This window comes from Rutidosis leptorrhynchoides, chromosome 5, assembly GCF_046630445.1.
Source record: "Rutidosis leptorrhynchoides isolate AG116_Rl617_1_P2 chromosome 5, CSIRO_AGI_Rlap_v1, whole genome shotgun sequence".
Taxonomy (NCBI): Eukaryota; Viridiplantae; Streptophyta; class Magnoliopsida; order Asterales; family Asteraceae; genus Rutidosis; species Rutidosis leptorrhynchoides.
Genome location: NC_092337.1, coordinates 303113971 through 303126605, shown reverse-complemented (window position 1 = coordinate 303126605; position 12635 = coordinate 303113971). Strand labels below are relative to the sequence as shown.

Here is a 12635-nt window from a genome sequence, read left to right as displayed (position 1 = left end):
CTATCTCAAGGGTGTTGATTCCCATGTGGTGTGTCATTCCAAAATGACCATTTTCAAATGTTGCAACTATTCGGTTTCACCTTTTCGTCCATTATAGAAAACTGAATTTCTGAAAATGGGTTAGACACTTTCGACAATTATTTACACTCTCTCTCAATATCCAGATTATACAATCCACAATAGTGTTGGTTTATTATTTTTAGCCAAGACGATACACCATTCATTGTCTTATCCCAATCGAGATTTCATGTAACGCTTAAGTAATTGGGTCGAAATACTTGATTAGAAGAGTGTTCACACGATTCAAGGAAAAATCTAGTGATTTTATTCTCAGCCATACACATTTTTATAACACGTGATACAGAAACACCTCTGAGTTCTTGGGATACTTAAATTTACGAGTATAATATACATTAACCGGATATAAAAGAACTAAAATATTATCAAGCTTTTTTATGTCATCATTTAGTATTTTGAAGGAATGAAGTAAAAGGTAGGGATGAGAATTGAAAAGCAGAATGACGGAAGAGTGTGTTGTCTTGATGAAATGTAGAAAAGATACGATTTAATTTATTTTAATTTATTTAATTCTTCAGATAAATTATTTATTAGTATATTTTATATAATTATTGAGGGAAAAAAAGAAGATATATAAACTGATTGCAATTTGCAAATGAAAATGATAATAAGATGGATGTTTGATTATACCCCACTTCTCAGCCCCGCCTGTAAGCTAGCTGCATGGACAGCAACTCCCTCTCCCCCACCACCTCTTAAAATAACAATTTCAATTCTTTTTCTATTATTATAATTATATTATTTTATTCTGATTATTAGTGAGGAAAAACAGGAATTCCTTTCAGAGAGAGAGAGAGAGAGAGATAGGTTTAGTACTATATGTTCCTATAGTTATGTTCGTATATGTGTATATAAAACATAGCAACAAAATATATTCAAGAACAACCAAGAAGGCTTCCAAACAAAGTTAATTTTTTAGTATATGAAATGAAAAGCAGCCAAAATGGTATAGTCTTATTATAAAAGTCTTCGAATTTATTCAATCCTTTTTCTTTTTTCTTGAATCGTTATTGGAATTTAGCTCCCTTGGATATTATTCATGTTGTTTTTTCGGCTTTTTTCAGCTATTGATGAAAGTTTGTGATTAAAGATATTTTGAAAGAAGAAAGGTGGTTTTGTTAATTTTTGTGTGTTTAAAAGATGGCCGCAGCTTCTTCATCAACGACGTTTTTCGTAGCAAGATCGGAAGAAGAACAGAATGTTTCTTCAATACCTACTTCTTCTTCAACTATTCAAACAGCAGCATCTCAACAAAAGAAGAAGAGAAACCTTCCAGGAACTCCAAGCAAGTACCCTAACAATTTCCATATGATTATTATATATAATATATTGTTATATATGTTACTTGTTATTTAAACTCATTAAACTTGCAGCAAGAAATTAAGTATATATATACTTTATTTTGGGAGTTAAAGAGATGTATTAAGAGTGACTAATTATCTTTGAATCTATGAAAGCATTGAATTTGTAAACAGAAAATAATTCACTGTTTTTTTATTGTTTTTTCATTCACAAAAAATCTAAGGAAAACCCTAATTTTTAAAATATTCTATTTTTAAATTCAATCATTCTATTTTTAAATTCAATCTTACCAAGTCTTTATATAGTAAGATAACCAACCCTATAAGGTGTAATTTTTGAAGGCAAACAAATGATTTTGGTTTTTTTGTCCATGTATGACGACTAGCATGTTTGTTAATCTCTTGATTTGTTCTGTATATATATTGGCTTTATATAACTTGTTCTTCAATTCTCTTTTGTATTTCTCCTTATTAATTTGTTCGTATCGAAAACAAACAATTAAACAGATCCAGACGCGGAGGTGATAGCGTTGTCACCAAAGACCTTAATGGCCACAAACCGATTCATATGCGAAGTATGCAACAAAGGGTTTCAAAGAGAACAAAACTTGCAACTCCATAGAAGAGGACACAATCTCCCTTGGAAACTTAAGCAAAAAAGCAACAAAGAAGTTAAACGAAAGGTGTATTTATGTCCCGAGCCTTCGTGTGTCCACCATGACCCTTCTCGTGCACTAGGAGACCTAACCGGTATCAAGAAACACTTTTCAAGAAAACATGGCGAAAAGAAATATAAGTGCGAAAAGTGCTCCAAGAAATATGCCGTTCAATCCGATTGGAAAGCTCACTCGAAAACGTGTGGCACGCGTGAATATCGATGCGATTGTGGAACTCTCTTCTCAAGGTTTTGTTCATTCTTTTCATTCATCATTTGTTTTTCATTTTAAAAAGATGAAATTTTTTTACATGGGGTGTCAATCATGCATATCAAGTACTATATATGTTTCATAAGCTAGCTAGCATGGTAATCAAGATGCTATAATTTCTAGGGAAATTAATACATCATTTCTAGCTTACAAAATGTTTTTATTTTTTGGGATTTATGTAGAAAAATAGTCACGTGGATATATGTCAGTAGACAATGGTAACGGTGAGGTGTTTGCTGTAAATTTGTTGTTTTATGAAGTGGATACATCTACATTGTTGATATGCTTTTGCTTCTTTGTCTGTCTCTTTCTCTTACTCTCGAGTATTTTCTTAATTTGAAGAAAGAAATAAAAAGGGGAGAGCCCAATGATTTCGACTAATGAACCATTTCTATCTTTTAATGTAACAATAATAGGGAATCTTTTTATTTTTTAGGGCTACTTTCTTGAATAAATTACTCAAACTAGATTACACCAAACCCTTTTCATAGAAGAAGGTAAAAACACACTTTACCTAGTAGTTCTTGCAGCTTATTTTTTAGGGAGTAATATATACACATTTGTTTTTGCAACAAAATGTTAAGATACATTTTGACATGGGACTTATATTGGTTTATGTTGGAAAATGTAACATATTCATCATGTCTAGTAATTTGTTTAAATTTCATATATGAAAAAGATAAATGAATGCCGTAATGTGCGTGTTCTTGACAATTTCTTTTACTTTTTTTCTTTTGTAGGCGTGACAGTTTTATCACGCACCGTGCATTTTGTGATGCACTTGCTCAAGAAAGCGCACGTCATCCGTCAGCCCTAGGGGGTATGGGTAGTCATCTATTGAGCCATCTTAGTAATTCGATGAATCTAGGTCTTGGATCACAATTGTCACAACTACATGATCCAAACCATCAATCTTCTACTACGAACATGTTAAGTTTAGGGAACGCCAATTTCGAGCCAGTCATACTATCACCAAATCAAAATCCTTTATTCCCGCAACCTCAACAGCCACAAATGCCGAATTCCTCATCGTCTTTCTTTTTATCAGATCCAAACCAAGCGTTAAACCAAGTGTTCGATTATGACCAACAAAACCAACAACATGGGTTAATGGGGAATAAGTCAAATATTCATGGATTAATGCAACTTCCTGACCTTCATAGCAATAGTACCAAAATATCACCTAGCCTTTTCAACTTAGGGTTCTTTTCAGGAAGTAATAATAATCCTACTAATGGTTTCAAAAATAGCAACAATGATAGTCAACACAACGATACAAATATATCGTCTTCTGGTTTCATGGTTCCGGATCATCAATTCACATCATCTGGTGGTAGTAGTCATGATCATGTTTTCCTTAACGCGCATCAAGAAAATCAAATGCCACCTCATATGTCCGCTACCGCTTTGTTGCAAAAGGCAGCTCAAATGGGTTCAACCACAAGTAACAATAATCCTACCACACTTTTAAAAAGTTTCGGAAGCTCGTCCACTAGCAGTACTATTAATGCAGGTGATGCGAAATCACAACACGGGTTGCAATGTGAGATTGAAAATGAGAATCAGTTGCAAGGACTTATGAACTCCCTTAGCAATGGTGGGCCCTCTTTAATGTTTGAAGGTTATGGTGGGACCCGAAATAGAAACATGAATTTCGGGAGTATGAATGATCAGGCTGAGAGGTTTAATCAGTATTTCTCTTTAAGCGTTGGAAATTCGAATAAAACTACTTTAGACTTTTTAGGTGTGGGCTACACGCAAAGGGAACAACCGCAACAACAACAGCACCAACAACAGCAACAACCTGGTCGAATGAATGTAGGTTCGTTGGACGCAAAACTGGATTGATCCGATCAATGCAATTAAGTAATCATAAGTTTGAACGTTGTAATAGTTTTATTACTTCATATTCTGAATCAGTTATTGTTCCATTAATTACTGAACATTCTAAATGAAACATTTTATGATCTAGGTTTTCTGTTAAACTACAAGCTCACTTAAAGCTAGCTGCTATATGTTAATTAGTCATTTGAATATTTCATAAATTTCATCATCAGTAGAAGCAATTTAGGATTCTTAATATATCAAGGGCCCTTAGGTAACATGGGGTGTACCTGCCATTTGACATGATTTGTCTTCATATATTTAGCTTGGAGCGAATAATTAAATAATGAAGGTTAAACATATCGAAATCTTGTCCGACAAGAAATATGTAGACGTCAACTTGATCTCAAGTGTGTTTCGGTCACCTCTGTTTCCCATCAACTCCTTCAAGGGAAAATCCTTGGGACAAGTCCTTTCAAAACATTGAAACTAGAAGGACAAAGGAAAGGTACGATTGGGTACCGTTGATCGCAAGATTCTACTTAATCGATTGCAGGTTAGTCACTCAGACACATTCCACGTGACTTTAAATAGATAGTTACTGTATAATTTATAAATAAGGTGATCATAAGCATATATGATCGCATTAATTAAGGGGTGATCACATTAGTTAATTAAGGGGTGATCATAAGCATATATTGAAAAGAAAAAATTTCGTTGTTGATCCTTCAACTTTGTACTAAACAACATAGGTGACCTTAAACTCTTTTTTTGACTTCGTTGACCTCGAACTATTAAAATATCTTATGGATGACCTTGGAGTTAACGATTGTTAGTATTTTTCCATTAAGTGAAGTCATGTGCGTGACATGTAAGGGTATTTTTGTCAATTCAATTTTTTTTCACTTCTCTTTTATCTTCATCTATAATCATTCAATTTAAAACCCTAACTTCATATTTTCAACACCCAATTCGAACTACCCGATTATTTTTAGCAAATCAATAATTAATAAAACAAATCGAAAAAATATATTTAACAAAAATTTATGTACATTTGTCATTGAGTTTAATTTTTGAATATTTTCCTCTTTTTGTCACAATTACTAGAAATTATGTGAAATTGATTCCACTATACAAATATAGAACGTTGTGAGCTATTTGGTCAGGTATTTTAAATTTAAATGAGAATAAAGTTAGGGTTTTAATTATTGAATTATCGAAAATGGAAATGAAAGAGAAGTGACAAGGAAAAAGAAATTTGAATTGATGAAAATACCCTAGCTTAAATGTCACGCACATGATTCCACTTAACGAAAAATACCAACGATCGTTAACTCTAAGGCCATCCGTGAGATATTTTGATAGTTTGAGGTCACCGAAGTCAAAAAAAAAAATAATTTAAGGTCACCTATGATGTTTGGTACAAAGTTGAAGGACCAACGACCAATTTGTCTATTGAAAAGGGCGGGTCCTCGAGGTTGATTGTTATGATCCGTCTTGTTTTTCTTCGGTCGGTGTCGTTTCCTGTATTTTCGTCTATTATTCAGTTTCTTGTTTGGTTGATACGTTTTGTCACAATTTTTATTGGGATTTTAGGGACGCTCGCTTATTGATAGTTTTTTGTTTAGCTGGTTACTTTCTAGGCGCGAACTTTCCCGTTTTCCCCGATTTCCTTTTGTATTCTTGTTGAGGTCGTTTTCATTTTTATATGAGTATTTGTTTTTTCGCCAAAATAAATAAATAAGGGGAAGAACAATAGTCCATCGCGCGCATAGTCTTAGTTGGTATACATCAAATCTTGTAAGAAACGCAATTTTATCCACACTTTCCAATTAGTTTAGATAGAGTGACATAACAAATAACAAGGTTTTTTTTTTAACTCTTCTGGTTTTGATTGCTTTAATTTTGAAAAGATTTGTGTCCATGTAAATGTTTCCGTCAGCCAAATGAGGATCAAGTTTATCCAATAACCTTGTTCAAGCTAGCTTAGGCCATGCATGTCTTATCACATTAACTGTTGGAGGGTGAAGAAGATTGAAACAAGGAATCAAATAATCAAACGAAGAAAACTGAGTTGTTGCTGCTACATGTTTCTCACGACTACGAGTTTTGTAGCGGTGACTGCGAGGTCAACTACGTGACCGGATTGAAGAGCATGGTGCCCGCGAGATTATGATAGTGAGTAGCTCACTCGGATAAGCTTATTTCACGACTGGGAGAGGACCGGCGCGACCGCGAGGTGGTCTTGGCGGGGGATGTTGGAACTTGTTTAGGAATACTCGTTGTGATCCGATTCGTCTTTCTTTTTGCGCTATAAATATAACTTTGTATCTCATACATGTATGCACGAAATTTATCAATAAAACACTCCCTAGTTGGTTCTTGGATTAAAATAATTAATTTGATTATATATAACCACGTTGCATCTTGTGTTCGATATTATTTCGGAGTTCTTACTTTCGTTTATTGTTGTAGGTGAGTGATTTTTCTTAACTTGCATTGTATGGGTAATAAAAATCCTTACAACTGGTATCAGAGATTAGGCTTCAAGTTTGGGAACAATGGCGGAAGACGAAAAATTGAAGATCGACCGTTTTGATGGAAAAGACTTCGCTTTTTAGAAGATATATACAAATTGAAGACTACTTGTATTATAAAAAGCTTCACCAACCCTTGTCGGAGGCTAAACCCGAGAAGGAATTAGTGATGCTAATCGGGCATTATTGGATCACCAAGTTTTGGTTGTGGTTCGTCTTGCACTTGCTAAAAACAATATAGGCAATGTTTTGAATGAGACGGAAAAATTTAATTGTTTGAAGACTCTCTCTAACATGTATGAAAAAACTAACGCCGCTAATAAGGTTTTTCTTATGCGTCAATTGTTTAATACGAAGATGAAGGAATGTCTGAGCGTAACGTATCATATCAATGAGTTCAACAATCTTATCTCGAGGCTAGCATCAGTTGAAATTGTGTTTGATGATTAACTAAAGATGCTAATCTTGCTTTCATCTTTACCGGAAATTTGGTCAGGTACGGTTGTCGCGGTTAGTAGCTCTGCAGGAACTATTAAGCTAGCGTTTGAAGGAATAAGGGATTTAATTCTCTGTGAAGACACACGTAGGAGAAACTCGGGATAATGGTCAAACGGTTCTTTAATGAGTACCGACAACCGTGGTAGAAAAGTTGATCACGGGGAAAGAAAGGGTAGAGGAAAGTCTAAGAAAAGGTATCCATATAAGGACCGAAGTGATTCTATTTGTTGGGGTTGCAATCAAAAGGGGCATTTGTGACGATCCGACAAAATCGCCATTGACGGCGCCGTCAACTTAGGTCCCGTTACGTGGTCATAGTCCCTAAATGAGACGCGTTTGACCAAAATTATATCGCATTCATTTGAAACGTGTAAGACTTGCAAAGTTTTAAGTAAACCAAATGGTTTGACAACATGTATATGTTTACAAAAGTTACAAGGTATAAATGAAATAACTTGCGACATAATGTAAGTTAAAAATCACGATTGCTATAAATAGCGTAAGTATGTATACTTTAAGTTTGAATCCAAAGGTGCTATCACTAGCGTATGCATGTATGCTTGACTCCAAGCAAGTAATCAAAGTGTGCGGAAGCATGTATCAAGTAGCCAAGTATGAACCTGAGAAACATATAAAAAACTGTCAACGAAAAACGTTGGTGAAATAATAGGTGTATTTGTAAACGTTGTTTTTAAAACCACAAGATTTTGTATAAGTTGATTATCTAAATTGTTTGCATTCCAAAGTTGTTGTAAGTTCGCGAGCACCCAATTATCAAGACTTAACTATTTTGTACCCTGTTACGTAGTGTTAGAACATACACAATACCCCAAAATATATTTCATCCGCTAACGGTAGCGAACGGTCCAAATGAGGGCGCGTCAAGCCCGTATGGATCCATACAACATAAGTTCACGTTTACACCCTACAAGTGTAACTAATGATAATTGAATTGAGGCTTTTTGTTCTAACTCGCTGTGGAATGTTTGTTTCGTACTTGTGTTCAAAGTATAAAAGTATGATACGTATATGTTTCTCATCCCATAATTTAAAGAGTAAAAGTTGTTGAAAAGGTGGGACTATGATCTCACCGTAGTTGCACGCCAAAGTATTTGTAATTAAACGTTGTGCAAATGAAAGTTACTTAGCCTTGACCTAAACAAATAAGTTGTATCAATTACCCGTTACGACACAAGGTCTGGCAAAATGTGTTCAATTAGTCCTATGGCTCGTTACGACTCGATTATATAGCATGTAAAATCACGTTGTCAAGTTTCATGCAAGATACAAGTACAAGAGAGAGGTTATAACGATTAAACAATGTAATGGTTAAGTTTGAATAAAAGTCAACTTTGGTCAAAGTCAACAAAAAAGTCAACACGTTCGGGTCGGGTCTCGGACAATTTTTCTAAGTTATATAATCATATATGAGCATGTTAGAACAAGTTGCATGTTAATCGGAGGTGCGTAGCATAGTTAGAATTAAACGTGAAAACGAAAATTTGGACAACCCTTGACAGACCATCTGGACGGCGTCCAGCAAAGAAGTCCTGGATGGTGTCCAAGGGTTGGGACAGTGTCCAAAAACACCTGGACTGCTGAATGCTGAAATTTCACAAGTCTCGAACCAAAACACTTTTAAACACAAATTATGAACCGAGAACACTCAAAACACGTATCTTATATCGTTGGAAAGGTATTTTGACAAGGAATACAACTAAACACATTTCATAAATCAGATTCATCATTTACAACAACAAAATCCTCGTCAAATGATCATTAAAAGTTCATTATCAAAGTTTCAAGTTCATAAAATGCATTTCATGACTCGGGAATCCAATTTGCACATACGATATGCCGTTTCGAAGGTAATTAAACATACATTGCAACTAAACACTTATCAACAACATTTCATAGTGTTCAATGCATCAAAAGTTCGTATTTAAGTCTATCAAACCATAACCAAAAATCACAAAATCGATAATCATTAATGTAAGGTTTTCGTGTCATCCAACATACCAAAACGAAGCTAATGATGCTAGTAACACTTTTAACATATAGGGTTTAACAACTAACAACATTTAATCAACCAAAAGCAAAGATTTGACAAACTCATTTCAAGTGTTCATGCTAGTTATGCAAAATAACGAGATCGAGCAAACAAATCACATATTCATGCTAGACTTGAGCCATAGACATTAACTAACACACTTTTAAGTTTAAAGGTCTAATTTATGAAAATTAGAGATTTTGAAAAGCTTACCCCAAGCTATGAAATTGGTACCAAATTGAAGAGGATGATGCAAGGATTCCAAATATGCAATTTGTTTTGATGTTAGCTTGCTAGATCGAAATTAGATGATGAATCCTTGTTGTTGAGAGTTAAGAGCAAAAATGGAAGTAAGAAAAGAGTGAAGAGGTGGGTGAATGGAATAAGTGGTGGTGATGGTGGGTTGATTAGTTGACTTAGTCAACTAGTTTTCCCACTTGACAACTTTAGTCCCTCTAATTTGAAATCGGGTGCGTGAATTAAGCAAACGAATTATTTTAAGTACGCAAGAGTAAACAGGAGATGTTATAATTAAATAACAAATTTATTGAAATGCTAGTTAATGGAAGGTACGAATTTAGATAACAAAAGATATTATCTAAAAAAAAGACGGGCGTTAAAATAAATTAACGGAAAAAGGCGGGTTATTACAGCATTATCAACATAATTGTAAGAATGCTTATATTAATGGTGTTAACTTGACCGCGAAAGATGCGGATGATGTACTTTTGTGTAGTGTTGAGAATTTGGTGGAGTCTTGAATTTTGGATTTGGGAGCTTCTTTTCACGCTTTTCCTACTATGAGCATGATGAAGAACTTTCGGTCGTATCGAGGTATGGTGATTGGCAAACATTAAAAGACTTGAGATTAAGGGTACTAGAGATGCTATATTGAGTACTACTCTTGGATCTAGTTGGACTTAGAAAGACGCGAGGTAAATTCTGAAACTTAAGAGGAAGCTTATCTCGGTCGATCAATTGGATGAGGAAGGTAACGCAGTTACTTACGAAAACCGCCAATGGAATGTGATTAAGAGTAGTTGTGTCATGGCTCGTGGACATAAAGGGGAAACACTTATCATGGTTGAGGTATTTATGGTGGTTTCTACTGTTGATGTTGGGGCCGAGTGAACCCTATGACACCGAAGACTCGGGTATATGAGTGAGAAAGGTATGAAGATGCTTGTTTCGAGTGGGAGAATTCTGGATTTGAAAAAGGTGCAACTTGGTTTTTGCGAACCATGTGTATATGGGAAGCAAAAAAAGCGGACTTTTGGGAAATCGGAGAATGCACCAAAGTTGGAGAAATTATAGCTAGTTCATACGGATGTGTTTGGTCTAACTAATATAGGATCGCATGATGGTTCTCACTATTATGTCACCATCATTGACAACTTCACTCGAAAAGTATGGCTTTATTTTCTTAAAGATATATATGATGTGTTTGATACTTTTATGAAGTGGAGAACTATGGTAGAGAATGAGACAAATCTAAAGGCCAAGGGCTTAAGGTCGGATAATGAAGGAGAATATGGTAGTCTTGAGTTTAAAGATCATTGTGCAAAACTCGGTATTAAAATGCTGAAAATGGTACCAGAGACAATGCAACACAATAAGGTCGTCGCATGTATGAATAGTACGTTGAATGAAATGGTTGAGTATGAGACTACATGCCGGTTTTCCTAAGATGTTTTAGCGGATGTGGTTAACACGGTTGTAACGACCCAAAAAAAATGTCATTGACGACGTCTTTAACTTAGGTCCCGTTACGTGGTCATAGTCCCTATATGAGACGCGTTTGACCAAAATTATGTCGCATTCATTTGAAACGTACAAGACTTACAAAGTTTAGTTTACCAAACGGTTCGACAACAAGTTTAAGTTTACAAAAGTTATAAGGTATAAAAGAAATAATTTGCGACATAATATAAGTTGTAAATCTCGAATGCTATCAATATCGTATGTATGTATGTATGCTTGACCTCAAGCAAGTAAATCAAGTGTATGCATGTATGCTTGACCCCAAGCAAGTAATCAAAGTATGCGAAAGCATGTATCAAGTAGCCAAGTATGAACCTGAGAAACATATAGAAAACAGTCAACGGAAAACGTTGGTGAAATCATAGGTGTATTTGTAAAGTATGTTTTTGAACCACAAGATTTAGTATCAAAGCGTATACATCTCAAAAGATGTTGTTTGTATCATGAGCACCCAATTACCAAAGCTTAACTGAATCTTACCTCTGCATAATAGTGTTAGAACCTACACTATATACCAAAAAATTGTTTCATCCATCTGGATGAGGGTTCGTCAAACCCGTATGGCCACACAACATAATTTCTCGCTTACACCCTACAAGTGTAACTAATGATAATTGGACTTGAGGTTTTTTGTTCTAACTCGTATGTATCTTTGCTTTCGTATTTGTTTTCAAAGTATAAAAGTATAAACCGTATATGTTTCTCATCCCATGTTTTAAAAGTATAAAATTTGTTGAAAAGATGGGACTATGATCTCACCGTAGTTGCATGCCAAAGTACTTGAAATTAAACGTTGTGCAAAAAAAGTTGTATCAATTATCGGTTACGACACAAGGTCGGTCGAAATGTGTTCAATTAGTCTTATGGCTCGTTACGACTCGATTAATATAGCATGTGAATCAAGTTGTCAAGTTTCATGCGAGAATCAAGTATAAAAGCATGTTAGAACGATTGCATAAGCATTTGGTTAAGTTTGACTAAAAGTCAAAATTGGTCAAAGTCAAAGTCAACGGGGTCGGGTCGGGTATCCGACAATTTTTCTTCAATTAGTAGTCATATATAAACATGTTGGCCAAGTTTCATGTTAATCGGAGGTGCGTAGCATAGTTAGAATTAAACGGTAAACGACCAAGCAAAACAGAATTCTGCAGTTCATTTGGATGGCGTCCAGAATGGCTGGACGGAATCCAGCAGTGAAGGACTGGACGGCGTCCAAGGTTTGGGACGGCATCCAAATGGGTTACAGATTGCTGTTGCTGCAAATGACAAGTCTCGAACCAAACTCAAACAAACAAAAATTGTGAACCGAAAACACTTAAAACATGTATCTTATATCGTTGGAAAGGTATTTTGACAAGGAATACAACTAAAAACATATCATAAATCAAGTTAATAATTTATAACAACAAAAACCTCGTCGAATGGTCGTTAAAAGTTCATCATTCAAGTTTCAAGTTCGTAAAACGCATTTCATGATTCGGAAACTCAATTTACACATACAATATGCTGTTTCGAAGGTAATTACGCATACAATACAACTAAACACTTACAATTAACATTGAAAAGCATTTAATGCATCAAAATTTCATTTTAAGATCTATCAAACCCTAACCAAGAATCACAAAATCAATAATCATGTTAATGTAAGGTTTTCATGTCA

General features: G+C 34.8%; 1 protein-coding gene across 1 annotated transcript; it reads left to right on the top strand.

Moving 5' to 3' along the window:
- Positions 1-817: 817 nt before the first annotated feature.
- On the top strand, positions 818-4303 carry LOC139847411 (protein indeterminate-domain 4, chloroplastic-like). Its single transcript, XM_071837082.1, has 4 exons — positions 818-1024; positions 1143-1363; positions 1887-2283; positions 3046-4303. Exons 2-4 carry the CDS (start codon positions 1219-1221, stop codon positions 4151-4153), a joined length of 1650 nt encoding a protein of 549 aa, XP_071693183.1. The 5' UTR covers positions 818-1024; positions 1143-1218; the 3' UTR covers positions 4154-4303.
- Positions 4304-12635: the final 8332 nt, after the last annotated feature.

Bases quoted from the DNA above. Each gene is read 5' to 3' on its own strand.
- LOC139847411 (XM_071837082.1), top strand. From the start codon at position 1,219: ATGGCCGCAGCTTCTTCATCAACGACGTTTTTCGTAGCAAGATCGGAA. The intron at 1,364-1,886 runs GCAAGTACCCTA...ACAATTAAACAG, and splicing joins AAACCTTCCAGGAACTCCAA to ATCCAGACGCGGAGGTGATA. The intron at 2,284-3,045 runs GTTTTGTTCATT...TTTCTTTTGTAG, and splicing joins TGTGGAACTCTCTTCTCAAG to GCGTGACAGTTTTATCACGC.